The sequence below is a fragment of the Rhipicephalus microplus genome, chromosome 9 (genome assembly GCF_043290135.1).
Source record: "Rhipicephalus microplus isolate Deutch F79 chromosome 9, USDA_Rmic, whole genome shotgun sequence".
NCBI classification, from domain to species: domain Eukaryota; kingdom Metazoa; phylum Arthropoda; class Arachnida; order Ixodida; family Ixodidae; genus Rhipicephalus; species Rhipicephalus microplus.
Window position 1 is genome coordinate 69,731,028 of NC_134708.1, and position 22,540 is coordinate 69,753,567.

General features: G+C 45.7%; 1 protein-coding gene across 1 annotated transcript in view; it reads right to left on the reverse strand.

Annotated features, from left to right (window-relative positions):
• The window catches only part of VGAT (vesicular GABA transporter), a 218,377-nt gene that overhangs the window by 185,987 nt on the left and 9,850 nt on the right, over positions 1-22,540 (reverse strand). The window contains exon 3 of the mRNA XM_075873776.1: positions 20,653-20,826. Coding sequence (XP_075729891.1) covers positions 20,653-20,826 — 174 coding nt within the window. The remainder of the gene's footprint in view (positions 1-20,652; positions 20,827-22,540) is intronic.

The following is a 22,540-nucleotide window of genomic DNA, read 5'->3' on the forward strand; positions in this document are numbered from 1 at the left end:
GCGATGAGGTCCAGCAGGTGCTGCACGCCCATCGTTTTCCGCCCACGTCGGTTGATGCGAAAACGGCTCCTGTGTCTACTGACAGTCGCCGTCGTACGTACGCGGAAGCCTTGCGATCTGCCACTCCTCTTTCGGGTCAAGGAGTCCCGATCCAGCCAGTGCCGCACGTCCCGATCCAGACAGTGCCACACGTCCCGATCCAGACAATGCCATACGTCTCGATCCAGAGAATGATGCCGTCGGTCGCGATTCAGTCAGCGCACGCTGATTTGGACATCGATAGTCGCCGTACACCGACGCGCAAGTCTGATCTCTGGCGTACGCCAGACAGACGACCCCTCTGCTATCATTGCAGAGGGGTCGTCTGCAACGACCCCTCTGCTATCATTGCAAGATGTCGAGCAAAACCCTGGGCCAACTGTTGATGAAATGTTTCACGAGCTCTTGAAGGGACAATCTGATATCCGAGCAGAACTTGTAAGCCTTAGAGCACGTTTAGACTCAACAGAATCATTAATAAGCACCTTTGGAGTGCGTCTGAATAACTTAGAAGCAAATGTTAAGCAACTACAAACTCAGAAGGGCGTGAGCGAATCGATACAGGAGTCTGTAGATTCCATTCAGCAGTTAATTGATATTCATCAGTCCAAGCTGGTTGACCTTGAGAATCGCAGTCGCCGGAATAATCTTCTTGTATTTGGTATCAGCGCTGCTGGTAGTGAATCTGAAGCAGAGCTACGTGAAAAGGTAGTGAAGGGCATATTTCATGATCGATTAGGGGTGAAATGCACGACAATTGCGCGGATTCATAGATTAGGCAAGCCGGTATCAAGCAGACGTCCTGTTATACTTTTTTTCCAAGATTATATGGAAAAGCAAGCTGTGTTGCGTCAAGCACATAAGCTGAAGGGAACCAAAATTTATCTTCAAAACGACTACTGTCCTGACACACTCCGCAAAAGAAAACTGCTATGGGCAACTGCAAAAGCAGACAGAGAAAGCGGTAGCAAGGTTGCTCTTGTTCACGATAAGCTTCGTATTGATCACACCTTTTTCTGTTGGGACGACTCGCTTAATGCGCGTAGGAAAGTGTCACATGAGAGTGCCGTAGGGAATCCCAGCTAGCAATTAGGGGAGCACCAACTTCGTTTGCTTTGCTTCAATGCACGGAGTATAACAAATAAAATTGAAAAGTTGGAAAATATTTTGCTCACGCACGATCCTCATGTCTGTGTGATAACAGAGTCTTGGTTACATGAAGCCATTGGCGATAGCGAGATAGTTCCGCCGAACTACCAACTTTTTCGATGTGATCGTGGTCATCGGGGCGGTGGAGTGGCTGTCATTATCAAGTATGGCATTGATGTAACTATTGCTGAGCGTTTTCCAGTGAGAGAGAGTCTGCTTTTAAAACTTTCATTTGCTGATATGTCATTTTTTCTCTGTGCGGTTTATCGATGTCCTAATGCTGATGATTCTTTTATGAGCGGTTTGTACGATGAACTACTACGTCTACGAAGCAAAAATCTTATTTTAACGGGTGACTTCAATCTGCCAGCCATTAATTGGGATGATATAAATTATGGTACTTCTTCCTCGGCTGACACACTCTTAGACATAATGTTTTCTCTAGGCCTTGAGCAAATGGTAGGACACCCCACAAGGGGGAGTTCGATACTTGATCTGCTATTTACAACGGAACTCTTTACCGAAGCGACTATCACAGTTGAAACCGGTATTTCTGACCATAGATTAATATCATTTGTTTGGGACAGGCATGCACGTTGTAAACAAGTGAAAACGCCAGTGGAAAGTGTTGTAAGAGATTTCAATCGAGCGGATGATGTTGCAGTAATTGATTATTTAGAAACACATCTCCCCACATCTGTTAGTGATGTTGATAGAGCCTGGCAACGCTTCCGTGGTATTGTGGACTTCTGTACAAAGAACTTTGTCCCGCTTAGGAGAATACGCAGGCGTTCACATAACCCATGGATAAACCGTGAGATTATAAAGATCAAGAGAAAGATAAAAAGGTTACGAAAAAAACACAAGACTAGTACGCAACATTTTTCCGATCTTAAAGAAAAATTATTAGAGAGTGTTAGCAAGGCTAGGCATCAATTTTTTAACGACACACTACCTGAATTCATCAGGACAGATCCTGATAAATTTTGGCGCTATATTAAGCAAACTAAAGAAGGCGTTTCTGAAATACAAGTTGATGAGGTCACGATAACAGATCCGGCACTAATTGCTGATCATTTTAATAAATACTTTCAGAGCGTCTTTTCCGAACCACAGTATTATGAACTGCGAGACCCGATGCCCATAATCACGGATGATGTTCTGATAACTCGTGAAGGTGTTTTACAAATGTTACTTAAGGTTAATCCTAAGAAATCGTCAGGCCCTGACGGCATTGGTAATTCATTCCTACGACGCTATGCTGAACAAATCACTGACTTCCTTACTGCCCTTTTCAATGTATCATTCAAAGATGGTCAGATACCAGCCGATTGGCGTAAAGCTCGAGTTGTGCCGATCTTTAAAAAGGGTAACCGCTATTCCTTGACAAACTACCGTCCTGTTTCTATCACTAGTAGCTGCTGTAAAATGTTAGAGCATGTTGTTGCAAATTACATTAACACATTTTTATCAGAAAAAAATATTTTGTCGCCTAATCAACATGGCTTCCGAAAAAATATGTCTACGGTAACACAGCTTGTGTCTACAGTGCATGAATTCGCACGGGTTCTAGATATATCTGGGCAGACTGATGTGTTCTTTTTAGATTTTAGCAAAGCGTTTGATAAGGTGCCTCATGGAAAACTTTTGTTTAAACTCGAAAATATTGGGCTACCTTCGGGCATCGTTAAATGGATTCATATGTACTTAAATAACAGAACTCAATTTGTTGAGGTCAGGGGTTGTTTTTCTTCTTCGCTAAATGTTTCTTCTGGTGTGCCACAAGGTAGTGTGTTAGGCCCCTTGTTATTCTTAATTTTTATTAATGATTTAGTTGATGTCGTACATAAGGACATATCCGTCAGATTATTCGCGGATGATTGTGTTGTTTTTAAAGAAATATGTTGTGTAAATGACCACATATTACTTCAACAGTCTCTTACAAGTATAGATGAGTGGTGTCAAAACTGGGGCATGGAACTTAATAGTGACAAAACAGTTCTCTTGAGAATAACAAGAAAACGAACTCCCAGCCTGTATACTTATTTTCTCCGCAATAACCCACTCAAAGACGTAGAAAAATACAAATATCTAGGAGTCACTTTGACAAAGTCACTTACGTGGTCAGACCACATTACAAGCATATGCACGGCTGCACTTAGGAAACTGTGGTTTCTTAAGAGGAAACTTAAATCCTCAACGAAGGAGACTAGATTATTGGCATATAACACCTGCATCCGATCAAAACTCGAATATGCCTCGGTTGTTTGGGACCCTCAATGTAAAAAAGATATTGCCTTGATTGAAAAAGTTCAACGGAAGGCTGTCAGATTTATATTTAGCAAATATAAAAGATATGATTCGCCAACACAACTTATGCAACTAAATGATATCCAAACACTGGAAACTCGCAGGAAAATTAATCGGTTAACGTTCCTACACAAAATTCTTTCCGGTAAAGTTACAACAAGTCTGCCCAACTGTGTGAAACCTCTATCTTCTAGAAAAACAAGACATAAGCATAAATATTCATTGGCGCCAGTTTTTGCCCGTACCACTGCTTTTAAAAATAGTTTTTTCCCTAGGACTATTGCTGACTGGAACTCTTTACCAATAAGTGCTTTTCAGTCCGAAGATATTGAAAAACAGCTTGAAACTTTTTTTGTTTAGTTCTGAATGATGTATCCATATGGTGTGTATTCGCAGTGCCCGAGTAATGTAGTTAGTTGACTTCTGCTGCGCATGAGTGTTCTGATCACTGTTTATGTGCCGTAACTCTGTTGTGCAAGTGCACTATAAGTTGTCTAATTAAGTGCTGTGACATTGTACTTTTTTGTTGTTTTTGCCCCTCCTGCTTGGGCCTAAGTATAGGCCTGCAGAACCTGTAAATAAATAAATAAATAAATAAATAAATAAAATAAATAAATTGCGGTGAGGCTGGTCACATTTACCGCGAATGCCCATACCGGCAACTTGGACTGTGCGGATTTTCCGTCAATTCCCCTCGCCCCCGAATCGGTCAAAGGCCAAGGGATATCGAAGAGTATCTCGCGCAACAGCGTGCACCCTTTACACGACGGCAATCGCGGTCACCATCTCCGAGGAGACCCGCAGCCACTGGGCCACGTTTCGGGGTGACGGCACGGGAACGCTCCCCGAGCCCTCGTCGGGAAAACTGAAGGCAGCGGCCTTCAGGGGCAAGGTCGCTGGGACTCAAAGTGCGGAAGACTTCCCATCGATGCTTGCACGCAACGCCGAAGGCATTTCGTCAGAGAATAATCGCAGTGCCGAAGAAACGCCGAGATCCGCATCTGAACCTAGTGACCGCGTGTCACTCGACATACCTGTGTTGGTTGACGGTCTTCAGGTCAGTGCATTGGTAGACACTGGTGCAGACTATTCGATTATCAGCGGGAGGCTAGCGAAAGATCTCAGGAAAGTGATCACGCCGTGGAATGGAACGCGAATTCAAACAGCCGGAGGACACGTTGTAACACCGCTGGGTCGCTGTACCGCAAGAGTAAAAATTCGTGCGTCAACGTTTGTGCTCAGCTGCCTCGTTCTTCCCGACTGTTCGTGTCAGCTGATTATCGGCATGGACTTCCTTCGGGAATACGGTGCCATCATAAATCTCCGTGAGCGCATCGTGACCTTCTCGACTCAAGGCGCAACAGATCGAGACGCTGATAACTGCCGTAGACTTGCGCTGCGTGTTGCTGACGACAGTGTGACGCTGCCACCTCGAGCAACTGTTCCCATCGAAGTCACTTGTGAAGACTTCCAAGACGGCGACGTGGTGGCTGAAAGCAACTTATCACTTCTGCTGCTCCAAGGTGTATGCGCCGCCCGAAGTGTTGTGCGCGTCCATGACGGACAGTCAACGATACTAACTATGAACTTCAATTACGAGCACCGGCATCTTTTCCGTGGAACCACCCTAGCTTATGGAGAACCTGTTGCCGACGTCACGGAGTGCTTCACGTCCGAGGAAACGCATGAGGATAAAGAATTTCTAGACCACATCGACATTAATTTGACACTGTCAGACGAGAGAAAGGCTGCACTTCACGACTTTTTAAGGGAGTTTAGATCTTGCTTCACCTCTTCTTCTAAAGTCCGTCAAACACACCTCACGAAGCATCGAATTATTAGCGACGATGACGTCCGCCCCATCCGGCAGCAGCCTTATCGCGTTTCTGCCAAAGAACGCGAGGCTATTCAGACACAAGTAAAAGAGATGCTCGATGACGGGATTATTCAACGATCCAGCAGCGCTTGGTCCTCGCCAGTCGTTCTAGTAAAGAAAAAAGACGGAACGCTGCGATTCTGTATTGACTACAGGAAGCTTAATAGCGTCACAAAAAAGGACGTCTACCCGCTTCCACGGGTCGACGACTCCCTCGACAGGTTACGACGTGCGAAGTATTTTTCGTCCATCGATCTAAAGAGTGGCTATTGGCAAATTGAAGTGGATGAACGAGACCGAGAAAAAACCGCGTTTGTGACTCCAGACGGACTTTACGAATTCCGAGTTCTTCCCTTCGGCCTCTGTTCTGCACCAGCCACTTTTCAGAGGATGATGGATACAGTTCTCGCTGGCTTGAAGTGGCAAAGCTGCCTTGTCTACCTAGATGATGTGGTCATCTTTTCCGAGACCTTTGAAGAACATCTGAAGCGTCTGAGAAAGGTTCTGGAAGCCGTTCGCACAGCTGAACTCACGCTGAAACCCCAAAAATGCCATTTCGGCTATGAAGAGCTAAAATTTCTGGGACATGTCATTAGTGCAGATGGAGTGCGACCTGATCCAGACAAAACTGCTGCTGTCGCCGCCTTCCCTGTCCCATCAGATAAAAGAGCAGTACGCCGTTTCATCGGCTTGTGCGCGTATTACCGCCGATTTATCGCCAACTTCTCTAAGATAGCTGAACCTCTTACGCGACTCACCCGAGATGACGTACCCTTTACTTGGGGCGCAGAACAAGATACAGCGTTCACAGAGTTACGACAGAGAATGCAAACAGCCCCTGTTCTTGCCCATTTTGATGAGGACGCTGCTACAGAAATTCATACAGATGCCAGCAACGTCGGACTTGGCGCTGTCCTTGTACAACGACACGGTGGCGTTGAGCATGTGATAGCTTACGCCAGTCGTACTCTTTCTCGAGCTGAGACCAACTATTCTACGTCAGAAAAAGAATGCCTCGCAGTAGTGTGGGCGACGACCAAATTTCGGCCTTACCTCAACGGTCGTCCCTTCAAAGTGGTGACTGACCACCACTCGCTCTGCTGGCTGGCAAATCTCAGAGATGCATCCGGCCGTCTCGCACGGTGGAGTTTGCGTTTGCAGGAGTTTGACATTACGATTGTGTACAGGTCAGGGCGCAAACACGAAGACGCCGACGCGCTTTCTCGAGCACCTGTGGGGAACGCTGTCAGGGGCTCCGAAGATGAAGATGCCTTTCTCGGAGCAGTTAGTGACTTCGAATTTATGTCAAAGCAGCGGGCAAACGATGAATTACGCCCAGTCATTGATTCCCTGGAAGGCCGCAACTCTCAGGTCCCTCAACACATTGCTCGCGAACTGTCCTCTTTTTGTCTAAGAAGAGGCATTCTTTACAAGAAAAACGCCCGTGGTAGCGACAAAGCCTTCCTACTCGTTGTTCCTACCGACATGCGTGATGAAATCCTCCTGGCGTGCCACGACGAGCCCACGTCAGGACATTTGGGCTATTCGCGAACTCTCGCCCGAGTACGCCAACAGTATTACTGGCCGCGACTATCAACTACTGTACAACGATATGTGAAAGGCTGCCGTGAGTGCCAGCGCCGCAAGACTCCGCCTGTGAGACCCGCGGGCCTGCTCCAGCCGATCGCACCACCACGGACACCGTTTGACCTCGTGGGAATGGACCTTCTCGGGCCCTTCCCTTTGTCGTCCTCTGGGAACAAATGGATTATAGTTGCGACAGATTATCTTACGCGTTATGCTGAAACAAAAGCGTTACCCCGTGGCACGGCCTCTGAAGTCGCGCAGTTCTTCGTGCACCAAATCGTCCTACGGCATGGTGCCCCGTCATGCGTGATTACAGACAGAGGGACGTCGTTTACAGCACGAATGATGGAGGACATTTTTAAACTTAGCTGCACAAGTCATCGAAAAACAACGGCTTATCATCCGCAATCCAATGGACTGACAGAGAGGCTTAACAAGACCATAGCGGACATGCTGTCAATGTACGTGGACGTACAACATAAAACCTGGGACGAGATTCTTCCATACATCACGTTTGCTTATAATACGGCAACGCAAGAAACAACGCGATTTCCGCCTTTCCGACTTGTTTACGGACGCAACGTGCGAACCATGCTCGATGCTATGCTTCCGTGCGACCAAAGCCATGAACTTGCTCAAGATGCTGAGCAATACACTCAATACGCCGAAGAAGCTCGTCAGCTAGCTCGCATAAACACCAGTCACCAACAAGATGCAGACGCACGACGTTACAACCTCCGCCATCGAAATGTCACCTACCACCCTGGGGACCGAGTGTGGGTGTGGATCCCTGTCCGGCGACCAGGCTTATCCGAAAAACTCATAAGCCGTTATTTTGGACCGTACAAGGTTCTTAGACGAATCACAGATCTTACCTACGAGGTATTTCCAGACTGCGCAGCGTCTTCTCGTCGACAGCTTCGGCCCGAAACCGTGCATGTCGTTCGGCTGGAGCCCTACTTCACACAGTAGCCCTTGTGGTTTCACGTGCTACGACATGCCGTGACATTGCGTTGCTGCTGCTATTTGTGTTCTCCTGTGTTTTTATGCCTTTTTCTTTTTGCTCTTGGCGGAAGCGTTGGCGAAACTTCCTCAATTGCGCTGCGAGTAGTGGCACTCTCCCTCTTTTGGTTCTCTATATTTGCGTGTGTATACCTTCATTTTTTTTATTTACGAGCATCGAGTCGATGCTTTCAAAGGGGGGGACTATTGCCACGTGGTTTTGCTTGGGTGAGATCGAAGAGTGAAAGAAGACAGAGACGATCTCTCTGAGCCGCTGCTTGAGTAGTCGACTAAACGAGCCCATTTTTATCAAGTTTGTCGAGAGTAACGTGACAATATATATTATATATATATATATATATATATATATATATATATATATATATATATATATATATATATATATATATATATATATATATATATATATATATATATATATAGAACAAAAAACGCATATCCTGAAATGCTGGATATGCGCTGTCAAAAGGTGCAACTCCCTCACTTCCGCGTGGCATTAAAACATAGCAGAGTCATTGAAGCACTCTGGAATGTCTACAAAATTTCACTCGATGCTTCAGGGGAAGAAGCATGCTTCTGTAGCGGTAGCATAACTTACAGTGAAATCAGCATGCCGTCAAATTTGTAGTTTCAAGGCCTCACTCGAGGCTAAATTTCACTGTGTTGGAGCTTCCCCGAATTTCCTCGAAATTAACATCACTCTGAAGACGTAAGTAACCTTCACGGGAACATTTCATCACGTTTCACAGTTCCGAATCATGCCGCACATTTGCAGCGTCGCGGCCACTCCGATGCCCCCGCCTGGACGAGGGTGCCCCTAATGGTTACTTCTTTCTGTATATCAAACTTTCACCGAAGCTTCATGACCAGTCAAAGTATTAAAGGACTCTGACTGAGCTATGGAGATGGTCCTCTACCAATTTGTCTCCAGTTGCCTAAAGGTAGACTGGAACCCAAGGTGTTAAGAAAAGAACAAAAATAGAAAAAACTTGAAAAAATCTTCATCTCCAACGAATCCAGAACTTTGAGTGCACATTGAGCTGATGGAGTTGTCATTCCGTTGAGGAGAGCCTGCATCGTGGTCATAAGAGACCTCAAAAATTGGAGGACTGGTAGGTTTTCATAATGGAAATCATTTGTGGACGATGATGAAGATTGCTGCGCATTCTGCATAGGCTCCTTTGAGTTCGCAGTGGTGGCAGTAAGGGCCACGCACGCGACATCTGCAGCCGCTTTCAAAGCCTCTGCCCCTTTTCGGTTCTCCGACTGTGATGCATTGGGTGGTGTTGGTGACGGCAGTGGTGGTAGCTGTCACTGAAAGGAAGGATAATGCTCTGTCGGAATAGAAGATCGCGTTATCCATTCAGGTTGGGTAGCCCTAGTCGTTGGTCGCCGACGCGAGCGTCGTTGTCCATTTCTTACAATAACAACCGTCTCTCTGTGCGTTAAGCCGTTCCGTACCTGCCATTTCAAGGAACCTCATACTTTTTTCACTAATGAACAGTTTTCTTGATGACGTTTCGTGCGATCTGTGAGAATTGGGACATTTTAGGGCGGTTGCTCGACAGGATTCCGTATAATGTGGCTCTGCATAGCTAGCGGGGGAAAATCGTCACGTTCCTGTACACTCCACTCACATGACCCCCTCCCCCTTTTTTTTTACATTTATGGAACTGGAGTGGCCTTGGTGTAAATAGATAGACCACGTGACGGAATTTTCCTGTCTTAACGTGGAATGGCAATGTGCCGCCACTGAAGACGATTCTTACATGACGCGAGTTGCCCAGCCGTGAGGCTTGGACAATGTTGCTATGGTCACTAACTTCCTTTATCAGCGTCGGAAGGTCGCCTAAAGGAATGGAGAGGTTGACATCACATATTACACCTAGTATCATGTCATTGTTATGTGGAATGTAAGTTTGGAACGTGATACCGTCGATGTCCGTGATCCTGGTTTTACGAAGCAGAGATGCCTGATGTATGACATTGATGCTGAAGAAATTCTTGCGGGGTTGTACTCGAACATCCTTGATCGGGTTAGGCGCCAGCGACTCGAGCTTTCTCGAGACTGTCTGCCAGTACTGTTTTTCCAGGTTGTCAGATCAGATGTCGTACTCGACACAAATAAGATGGTGTAGTCTGTTGAGGCTATCTTCGACTTCACAGTAGATGCATAATTGCGGATAACTGCAGAAACTTTTAGTGTAATAATCCGTTGAGCGCAAGTGCATGACGAAATTCCAAGAAGCTAAAGACACATAAACGTCCAGCGTCGTCTATTCGCACTTCAAAGTTTTATGTGATGATGTGATATCAACCAGCCCACCTAGTTATCCTGTCATCGTATAGCCTGTGGGAATTTATATCGTCAGCTTGTTTTCAATTAACCGCATGGGTATACGCTATCTGCTAGGCGGTCCAACCACGCGATTTACGAATTCATTCAGCACAACTTATGGTAACCACTCTTGGAGTTAGGGCGGGGCTCAGATACATTCTTCAAGCCTGACGCCAAAATAATCTAGCACTCGCAGAGGGAAATGTGATTTAAAGACATCAGCCGTCGTCTCTTGAGCAAAGGGAGCGCTTGGGGTTCCTTGCTAGCAGATATTGACAGCCTCTTCGGCCTGACTGGAGATAAGAGAGATTAACATTACACCCTCCAGGAAAGCAAGCGGAAGAAGAGAGTGCAGATGAGTAGACATACTATTTTCTTCTTTTTCTTTTTCTTCCTTTTTTTTTGGGGGGGGGAGGTGTAGTTTAGGTTTCTTTTTGCACCTTCGGACCGAATTTGACAAAGACAAGCAATTTCGCCCATTCTCCTGCTACGCTTCTAAAGGACAGCGTTCTCTCTGCAACTTGCTCTCTCTCTCTCTCTCTCTATCTCTCTCTCTCTCTCTCTCTCTCTCTCTATATATATATATATATATATATATATATATATATATGTATGTGTGTGTGTGTGTGTGTGTGTGTGTGTGTGTGTGTGTGTGTGTGTGTGCGCGTTTAGACAGAGCGAGAGCGGTGGTGATTCTACGAACACTAAAGGAGGCCCCCTCAACCACGCCACGTTTTAAGACGAGAGAGTGGTTTCCTTCCCGCCATCACTTTTCTTTTTAACTCGCACTATCGCCTCCTCGCCCCTTATTTGTCGTAAAACACGTGCATGCATTGCCAGCACTGAACACAGAGCTCGTCACGACTTCGCTCTGTCATCTGCGCATGCCCAGCAGTCGAAAACGCGCAAAACTACGAAGAGAAATCGATCGATCGTGCACGACAGTCATGCGGCACAATGCAAAACGGTTGTGGGGCCTCATGGCAAACCAGGATGGAAGACCATTCGCTGCTGACATCTCTCGTGTATGTACCGATCCCGAGCTGATTCCCTCATGACCTTAGACGAGCACAGCGTTCCCTTTCAGGGTTAAGGGTGTGTGTGCGGGGGGGGGGGGGGGTCGTGGTGAAGGTTCTTCACAGTGCCCTCCCCCCTATCATGTCAATGTTTGCGACTGATTTTGTGCCACCCCCCCCCCCCCGAGTATCAGTGCCCGCCTCCCTGTTACGTCAACGTATGGGGCCGACTTTGCGCCCCTTCTCTTACGTAACTAATGAGGGAGACCCCTCCCCCTTGTGCGAACGCGAATGCTCATGACCATGACGTCGCGGGAATGGATTGCTGGCGTCGCGATTTCTTCCGAAAAGGCGGGAAACATTGGACGTAATAATGCACTCGTGCCTTGAATGTTTAGTAGTTGCTTAGGGAATTTTTAGAACAACATTGACGTGAATTTTAGGAGAATATGCAGGGTTTAAAAAGAATACAGAGAACCATACGTCAGAAAAAAAGAACGGCTTTTTTGCATTTTCACTGGCTTGCAACAAAGCGCTTCTTTCGAGCGCTTTGTTACCGGTGTATAGGGGCTCACGGAAAGAGGCAGTGGGCCCAAACAGACCCTCGCACTCTCTATATTTTGAATAGGGCTTGTTCCTTTTTCTCTACCACTAAGACACAGTCTAATTTTTTTGTTTAGAACTCGAAACTGTATTTCATTTTATCTTACTGGCTGTCCAAGCGATAAACACACTTATAGAAGTGCGACAAAAAAATAAAATGAAAGAAGCACTCAAAGTGGCAAAAAGAGAGACAGAAAGGCGCCAGGATCTCGAAAGAACGTTTACTAAGGGCTTGGTGAGAATAATAAAAAAAAAGAACGGGTGACCAACCAAGAGGTCTAAATTGAGCGCGATACAAGATTATCGTCCTCTCTAATCAGCACTGCTCGAACGCAGTCCGCCGTAATGCACTCCAGTATAGAATAGGGCGAGGCATTGAAAGAGAAGCAATTCCCTGACGCCTGCGAGAACAGAGTAGACAAAGTACGGAGCCACCTCGCAGACACGATTGTGTTGAAACTTCCTTTTCTTTCACAGAAGACGACGCTGCAGTTATCGCGGCGGGCGTCTCTTGGAGGGCGCTGCGTACTCTTGTACCACAGAAACGTGAGATCCCCCTCGTTGAGATAACCGCAAAGATTCTTCTACAGCACCAAGTGACGTATAGGTCTGCCCGCTAAGAGGTCAACGTTGAGCCGTACTGATGGCTTTCTCTTTTACAGCGGGAATAGGGTGGCTGGGATGCCAAATGATCCGCAACTGCAATGAAGCGCTTCGGACAGCTTTAATATCTTTCTCTACGGATGGTGGCGTTCTCTCGCCGTTTGAAGCTATTTACGTGGTTCTGTTTTTTACTGTTTTATATCCCGGCGTTCGCTCTCTTACTGTGTGTGTGGGTGTGTGTGCGTGCGTGTGTGTGTGTGTGTGTGCGTGCGTGCGTGCGCGCGCGTGTGTGTGTGTGTGGGTGTGTGTGTGTGTGTGTGTGTGTTTGTGTGACCGCTATTTTATTCGGAGTGCTCTTCGATGTGTGGCTTTACCACGTTATTTCTGAGACGCCCTTATAACGTCTTGCGGCGCATGTGTGATAGAGAGTGTTTGTCAACCGTTTGGCGTTGTTCACAATATACGGTTGTGCGGTTGTCTGTAGCTCCTGTCATCCTTACCTGCATCATGTTTGTGTCCGCCTATATCTGCACCGTTTTCACTTCATTAAAACGCAACACTAACCAGCACGGCAGTCTGTTCTACTGAGTCATTTTAGCACGTTAAACCCCACAACCGACCGACCGACCGACCAACCAACCAAGCGTAATGCCCCTGAAGTCATGCTGTTGTAGTTTATGTTAATCTGAATTGATTGATATGGGGGGTTTAAAGTCCCAAAGCCACCGTATGATTATGAGATACGCCGAAGTGGAGGGCTCCGGAAATTTAGACCACCTGGGGTTCTTTAACGTGCACCCAAACCTGAGCGCACGGGCCTACAACATTTCCGCCTCCACCGAAAATGCAGCCGCCGCAACCGGGATTCGATCCCGCGACCTGCGGGTCAGCAGTCAAGTACCTTGGCCACTAGACCAACGCGGCGGGGCTATGTTAATCTGAAGTTGTTCGTTTCTGGTGCTGTATAACTGATGCACTGCATGCATAAGCCGATGAAGTAACACATGTGGTCAACCTGTCGTAACGCAAGAAGTTAAGTATATATGAACCATGGGGCTTTTGATATTAAAATAGAGAACAAAATTGCCGTACATTGCGTTCGAATGCTTCTAAAGGAAACGCTTCTTCGAAAGTGCTCCCGCTTTAAGCAAGGGAGCCATCGACGCAGGAAGGAAGGGATAATTGTGCGCCGCCGTTTGCCTATTAATTGTAAAATCGATGCTTCCTTCCATTTTTGCGTCTACAGTTCCAGGCGAAGATGGGTATAAAGCTAACGTTGTATCGATATTCAGGAAATAAATATCTTGCGCAAATGCATATTTAGGGGCATCATTAGTAAAACACGGTCACTTAATGCGACTTATGTAAAGCAGTTATTTTTTTTTAAGGCTGATATTTAAGGGCCCTCAGGCAATCGTCATTAGAATGCCACAGCTTTGTGCGTTCGCCTAATAAAAACCACTCGGAGGCAAATGCCATGTTTTTTAACACTGCTTATTCCCCAGTCGATTGTATAGGTTGCTTTGGTTTATAGACGTTTTCTCAACACTAAACAGGGATCAATTATTTTAAACGAGGCAGTCGTTCAACATGGAGCTTTACGCTCCTTTGTGCCATTGTCGCACTTTGGCCGTTTTTTTTAGCTGTCCAATGAAAGCCGGACAGAGGTTTCCTTACCGTACTTAGTAAAGGCGCACCAAACCTCCAATGCCGACTATCTAAGTCATATGACACGCACGCACATAATCAATGTGTGTGCCCTACCACTGAATGCCCTACCACTGAATGTTCTTTACTGCTCAAGTAAAGTCTAGGATGCCTTGATCCTCCTCAGTTCCCCTTTCACCACGTAATGCTATAAAATAATGTTCGCACTTGCTGCTTTATCGGCGTCGACGCTTTTTTCTCATAATAACCATCGGAAACGACAATAACAATAATAATAACGGCTGGACTTCTTTTGGGCCAAGACCACAGCTTCATTATGAGGCAAGCGGCAGTGGATGACTTCGGAATAATTTCGACAACCTGAACCTAAGCACACGGATGCTGTTTGCATTTGGCCTCCATTGGTATGCCACCGCATTCTCCGGGAATCGAACCCCTGCCCTCGATACGGAGAGCGTAGCGTGCGAAGCTACCACGGCAGGTTGCAAGTGACAATAGAGGATCTTTTTCAGCTTGTCCGTACACTTTTCGACGTCACCGTGTCGTTGCTATACCGTATTGCGTTTGCATACCATGTTACTGAAACCCACGTTTTAGCGAAAGCTACCACTCGGGTAATGAGCCCATTCTCGACATAAGAATTCTCCCGGCGACGGTCAAATTATAGTCAGAAAGGCCCCTGTCCCTTACCCATAGCGCAAATAGAACCCGGTAAGGAGTAAAAAGCAAGGATTTGCGAGACAGGTCGTTCCGTGTCCGTTTGACAGACCACTCAAAAAACGCAGGCTGTGGCGCGAGTGCATGGCGATCTTCCGCAAGATCAGCAATGACGAGCACTTATTTTGAGCTTATCACAGTGCCTGCGGCTGTGCCCATGAAGACAGCAACTGTAGCGTGCGCATCTTATCTTCAATACTACGGAAGCGAACCTCGTGTGTTCGTCGTTGGCGAGTCTGCAGTGCGCATGCGCATAGTACCACCGACAGCGCGTATCGCGATGCGGTTGTTCACGGTGTCACCAGCTACACAGCCGCTTCGTTTCAATGTGTGGACGCTCCTTGCATGGCGCGCCCGGCTTATTGATCGACTCGACACGCTGGCAGAACACGCGTTGTCAGCGGCGGCGTTATCGTTTTCTTTGTGTGTGTGTGCTGTGGACACCATTGTAAAAACATGTTATTAATAATGATATCTGGTCTCTTAAGCACCAAAACCACGATGTGATTACGAAGAACCCCACGGTGGAGGGCTTCGGAAATTTCAACCATATGGCCTTGTCTATCGTGCGCTGACATGGACCAGTACACAGGGATCTATCATTTCTCCTCCATAGTAATGCGACCACTGCAGCCGGGATGGAACTGGCGACCTTTGTGTCAGAAGTCGCGCACCGCGACCACTGCGCAACGCAGCGGACAGCGGAGACCTGTTACTCCGGAGTGCTCTGTTAGTGTCAGTGGTGGGCTTGGCAGGACGCAGGAAACAGCTTTGAGGGCACAGTGTGGCAAATCGTTACACAGAGTTGCACTTGACAACGTGATGCGCAGAGTTGGGTCCCGAACAGCCCGGACAACCCCACGCCGATGTTGCAAGGTAAGACTGCGACAAAAGCTTCTCACTCGGACACGCGATGTCTTCGAATGGAAGTTTTGCAGAGCTAACATATGTGCTGCGAATTTCCTAACATCACCTTCGAGGAGTAGAGCAAGTATTGACGCTTCACGGACTAGCATTGGAGTCACAGATCATTGCGATCGAGCTTACATTCGTTTGCAGTGGTCGTGTTGGGAGTACCTCCACTTCACTTGTATCTATTTATCTATGCAATATGTCAATATTGAAGATAACTAACCAACAACAATGCGTAGGAAAGCATAGGGGATGTTGTTAGTTGTAATTGTGATGTAACAGAAAACAAAGAAAAGTCGATAAAAAATTCGTTTGCCGTGACTGGCAGGGACCGAACATGCGACCTTCAAACAACGCGTCCGATGCTCTACCAACTGAGCTACAGCGGTGGTCATGCAATGGTCCACTTTACGGGTTATACATGTGCATTTAAATGTGGGAGTGTTGGAAACAGTGAGTGGCAAACACCACTGCCTGCTGACGTCATGTAGCATGTACAACTAAAAAAAGAGCCCTTAAAATTTCCACTTCTTTCCTTCACGCAAGCAGCCGGCATTTAACTGAGACGTTCGGAAGAAATGTGTCCTGACGAACTAACAAACGAAAGTATGTAGTGTCGTGTTCATAATTTCGTTTGCTTCGCAGATTCTACACGGCTAATGTTTAAAATACCAGCCCGCACGACACGCAACTGCAACGGAAACATAACAGAACAGGAGCTATTTGTCGAGTGGTCTTTGTCGTTGCCCTTACCGGACGCTGCTACTTCAACAAGAATAACAATAAACTGACCCTGCTTTGATTTATCAAACTGGTATATAACGACCTTCAGCTATCACTTCAATATCAATCGTTCAAAACACCCATACATGGAGCAGTGCACAGGTTTACGAATATTTAAACATTTCCAAAGAATAACGTAAAAGACCCCCACTCTATTAGGTTTTCAAACCGAATAGGCGCTTATTCGTAAGTAAAAAAAGTTCACAGCTTATCTACAGAATGAATGATGATGAGTAGGGTGAAGCGTCCATCCGTCCGTACGTGCGCCCGTTCGTGCGTCCGTTTCTGCATCCGTCCGTGTGTCCGTCTGCGCGTGCGTCCGTTCGTGTGTCTGTCTGTGTATCCGTCTGCTTGTCTGTCCGTCCATGCGTCTGTCCGTCCATCTAGTGAACGTCATATTGCTTACTTTTAAAATATATTTATCATATACAAGTACCGCCATCTAGCGGACAATCCTGGGACTAAATGAGAGTATGCACCTCATTTCTGCTGTCAGCGCTTTGCTAACACCGAGAGCGTGATAACGTCACTGTGCTACGTTTTTTGTAGCATGCGACATGCGGATATGCAAGGGCGGGTATGTGCCACTGGTATGCGGGTATGTGCCAAAGGTTACGCACTACAACAACGGGGGACGCACAAACCACGCCATAAGGAGCATCACCCCTAAAATATGTGACGTATTTCAGGAAAATCGGGGACCCATAGGCTACGCCTGTAAAAGTTGAGTGCAATAACATTAGTCAATTTTTTGTGCGTACTTCAAACACTTTGGATATTAAATATTTTCGAACTTTCTACGCACGCACTACCTAAAGGGTGCCGTAGCATGTGTGCCTTTTGTAACGAGTGACTGGCTTTAAACTATGAATTTATTATTATAATCACTTGGTCTGACGCCCTATGGCTATGAACGGTTGTACCACGCATTATTACTTCAATATTTCATGTTGTATTATCAAGCGTCTCTACAGGACATGTGTGTTTGTGAAACATGACAGTTACTTTCACCTTATTTCCAAGCAGAGGAACTTTTTTTTTCACTGAATTCACAAGCAGGGGTATGGCTGTGTGGTATAACACACGCTTGTCGCGTAAGCGGCCCGGGATCAATCCCCACTCAGACCCACAATTTTTTAGACTTAATTCACTTGAAACTTTCTAGATTTTTTGGTCACACAAAGATGATTATTCGCTCACAATCAACGACACCGAAATTTCGGCGAAACGAGCATTTTTAAAGCTACACCTTTTATGTTTCAAAATGCCAACTTCGCCCAAATGAATACGAAATTAATAACACAAATTGAAATAAATTTAATCACTACGGAAACATCATCGCCAGCAAACGTAAAAGCGCCCACGTATGATAGCTTCGTAGCTACAATAACGTATGCAAACTAGTTCGCGATATTTTACGTATATTTTTAGTGAAGAGAACAAAAGTTTTTTTTGTTTTTCGATGAACTCGTTTCTTTATAAGTCAACGAAATGAATCCATTGGACACTTAGACAGATGCCACTGACGGAGAGGGTGATTTTTCGTCCTATTCATTTCAATCTGCGTCATAATACAGTTAAAAAACAGCAATCGATGTGCTCTGCTTTTCGGGGTCGAATATTTGTTGTATAAACTTAATTCTACTTTTAAGGCTACAACTATAATACCATGACCTGAAAATTACTTGATAATTACTGTAGCAAAAACTGTAGAATATCTGAAAAGCATTCAGTTATGTTGCTTCGTCTGTGGTCCTATTGGATTCGTATTCGGTTAGGTCTCCAAAGTTACCATTCGCGCAACTTTAGAGAAAAGAACTAAATTACTCCCGACTCCTAGCGCGAATTATCGAGAACGCCATCAAGTTGGAGCGTGTCTTGCACGAGCTGCGACTGTGCTGCGCATGCGAATATAGTATACATAAGGAAGGTAACTCGATAACCACCACGAAGCCACAAGGAAATCCATATGAATCGTTTAGAAAGAAGGCTTAGAAAGAAGGCCGATGTGGAATGATCAGTGTTCAAGTGCTGCGAGTTTGTGATTAATTCGTGCAGTCATTCACTCGTAATCCACCAGCGGACCTGAAGACCACCCAACTTCCCTGTCCTTCCGTTTTTTTCCTCCTCCTCGGCTAATAGGATGAGGCCGCAAAGAGCGAATATTTTCCCGCCCTTTGTATTAACCAGATTTACAGCCTGGTTCAGCCGTGGTGGTCTAGTGGCTAAGGTACTCGGCTACTGACCCACAGGTTGCGGGTCTGAATCCCGGCTGTGGCGGCTGCATTTCCGATGGAGGCGGAAATGTTGTAGGCCCGTGTGCTCAAATTTGGGTGCACGTTAAAAAAACCCAGGTGGTCGAAATTTCTGGAGCCCTCCACTACGGCGTCTCTCATAATCATATGGTGGTTATAAGACGTTAAACCCCACATATCAATCAAATCAGATTTACAGCCTGGAACAAACAAACAAAAAACTTCTTCCTCACCTTCTGTCCAGTTCCTCCGTGTCTTCACACATCACTTCAAAGATACCTCGTAACTTCGAGCACAAATAAACACTCTGCACACATCGCATACAAAAGGCGTAACTCGAAAATGTCCAGCCAACACTACCGCGCAGACGTCCAGACGAGGAAAACGAGTGCACTTCTGATCAGCCGCTTTTGTTCAGCGTATAGTTTTGCTCTGCCTTCTGTAACAATATGTAAGATGTTTCGTATATGTTTTGAAAAAGATGTACGATAAGTTTATCTCTCGTTTCATTATTTGTGTGTACATATAAGGTGTGTCCTTTAACGCGAAAGTGTTCTATGCCGGGGTACACGACGGCTCCGCTGACGTATTTCCGTCACGGATATGACGACAGGTCGGCGAACTCACTCATGAGTCGACTCACTTGAACTCACTCTGACTCAGATCAAGCCTTAATATTGAGTCTGAGTGAGTCCGGGTGAGCAATATTTTTGAGAGTATAAGTGAGAGGGAGTCCGGTTGAAAAGAATGTTTCTTGAGTGTGAGTTCGAGTTAGTCCAAAGCTCGAAATATATTTAATGGGTGAGTCTGAGTGAGCCCCACAAGTTTTTCTGGCCTATAAATTTATGACTTTGTAAAATGTATACGAACAAATCGCAAAAAAAAACCCCGACCGCTGCATGTTGCTAGCTTCCTTATTGGCTCACTTGGCAGAGCGACCGCCCCGGGAAGGCGTTGGTTCCGGGTTCGATCCCCAAACCAGGGCGAATTTTCCGGCAGCTATCTTTCTGAAAACTCCATGTGGTGACTTTCTTGTTTCTTCCAGCTACAAATGGATAGTTCTTAATTTCCCTATGTTAACCCTTCTACCACATTGTGGTATTCATTAGAATCAATCGAAATATTACCATCACAAATTGTAAATACCCTTTCCTTGGTATACCGTAAGGCAAGCGAGAGTAAAAACACCAACAACAGCATGATGATTATTATACAATAGAAAAGAAAAAGTTTCCAATAAATACAGTATACATGTTTAAATTCGACGAGCGAAACAAACAGACAGTGCAACAGGTAGTACAAATGCTATAAATGCTCTTACAGAAGAGTGGTGTCACTGAAAGGCATAAAACAACAATGTAGTGATGGCAGATTGAGATTTTTGAAGAAACAAAAACACATGTCAGTACGTTCTTAAATTTATTGGAATATTGTTCATTTACTCTGTGTTCGTGTGGTGCATTTTATAGTAAGCGAGCAGTCAGTAAAAAGGATTTGTTGAAGGTTTTAGAGGTGGCGTGAAGGCGTTGTACACTGAGGTAATTGACAACCAGTTGTTCATTGAGATCATCGAACAGGCAGTTTTACACTTACGTGATTTAACAACCAATTTATTAAAACTGCTTGTTGGGCTAGTTGGTATAGATGTTACAAGAAAAGTAGACGAGAAATTAGACGAAATTTAAAAAAAATTCTCGAGGGAACCAGTTTTGCACTGGGGTTATTAAAGAAGACGTTGTATACACTGAAGTTATCAAACAGTACAGTACGTACTTGGATGGCGTTGGTGACGTTCCATCCGGCCTGCCACTCCGAGATCTTCTCTCCTTCCCGGCCTCCGAACTCGTCGACCACGTCGACGCTCCTCTGAGGGCCTAGGCCATTGACGCCCTCGGTCAGCGTCGTCTCGGCGAACTCTCCGCCCTCTCCGCTCCCGGTGCCCAGACCCTGTGTTTAGATCCGACCAATGAGCCACTCGCGAAGGACCAGCGAGCCAATCGCTGTCAGGGCTTGAGCGCGGGAAAAAAGACAGTGGCAAAAGCATGTATGAACACACGCACTCGCACTATCACCAGTGTGTGTGTGTGTGTGTGTGTGTGTGTGTGTGTGTGTGTGTGTGTGTGTGTGTGTGTGTGTGTGTGTGTGTGTGTGTGTGTGTGTGTGTGTGCGCGCGCGCGTCTATGCATTTTTCATTCTGCCCCAGTCTTTTGGCGTGCTCAACCCCAATAACAAACCATCAAGCCAGTCTAGCCTACCGAGTCAATCACGATAAAACGAATCACTAGCATAAAAAGAAGGAAAAAACTCCACTGAACAAAGTCGGCTGCGAGAAATGAAAAAGAAAAGTTCGAAGGGAAGGATGTAGGCCAGACAAGCTTCATATTAGTTACCCTGGCGAAAGAAAAAACAGGGACTAAATAAAACGAAAAAATCTTGCTTCCACGTTTGTACAGAAGCTTTCTTCACATCTGTTTATCATCAAAAAAGCTTTCTCTCACTCTCTCCTCCTTCACAATTAGTTACCCAACCAGCCATGGGGGGGGGGGGGGGGGGGCAAACAATGGAGGTGGAATGATGGAGGCGGTGTACATAGATTTGGGTGGATGTTAAAGCACACTAGATGGTCAAAATTTACGAAGCACTACGGCATAAGCTATTGAATAAGCTTGATTGTTCGTATCTCTCGGGCAATCTTAACAAAATGATCTAACACAATCGTGAATCTTCTGGAACACTGAGGTGCGATCTGCATCTAATATTGCTCGCAGTGGTTGTGTGTTTGAACTAGGCACATGAAAATAACACGCATGGCAATTTTAAGTGACCTGAGTTCATGAAAGCAAATGCCTCATATAGTCCCGTAATAGGGACACCCCCCCCCCTTTTTTTTGCACTTTATTGAATAAATGTCTCGTCGTCATCTGAAATAAGTGGCTTTATAGAGACACACTTCATAGTGTATACCGGAAGCATAGAGAAGTTGAAGCTAAAATACTAACAAATACCTTGACTTGTCTTTAAAAAAGATTTTTTTTCGTTTCATGATTAACTTCCTATCTGCTACGTAGAAACATTGCCGATCAAACGAAAGAAAGATAACTTCAGAAATCATCCGCGCGAATAAACTCATTCACGCTAATCCACGAGTCTCAGCGCAGAGATGTTCGATTTAAACAACAGACAGTTAAAGACTCGAATCGGACGTCCAAACTCCGGAAACAGAAGCTCGCGCTGAAACTCAGCGTTCGCACATCTGGTAGATCTACTTTTACTGCTTGTTCTAGTTGTATAGTAGAGCGTGGTTGTAACTATAGGTTTTCGGCATATAGTTAGCCGGTAGCTTATCGAGTTTACTCTCTGATTTAGCTTCTTTTCCGCACACCTGTTTGTTGGCGATAGTTTTCTTCACATTTAGTGAATGAGCAGTGAATATCATTCACCCAATTTCTTTGCCACATGCCCATGTATGGTTATGATGGTTTTCGCGTAGGCCGCACAGCACATACCCATAAGCCGCACGGATTGCGGCTATAGCCTTCACAATGTCGCTGTTAAAATGATCAGTACTAAACAGTGAAAGAATGATTATCAGTAAATCGAATTCCATTACGTCTGTTATATTGACGTAATCCACTAAGAAATGCAACGAAGGCGATTACTC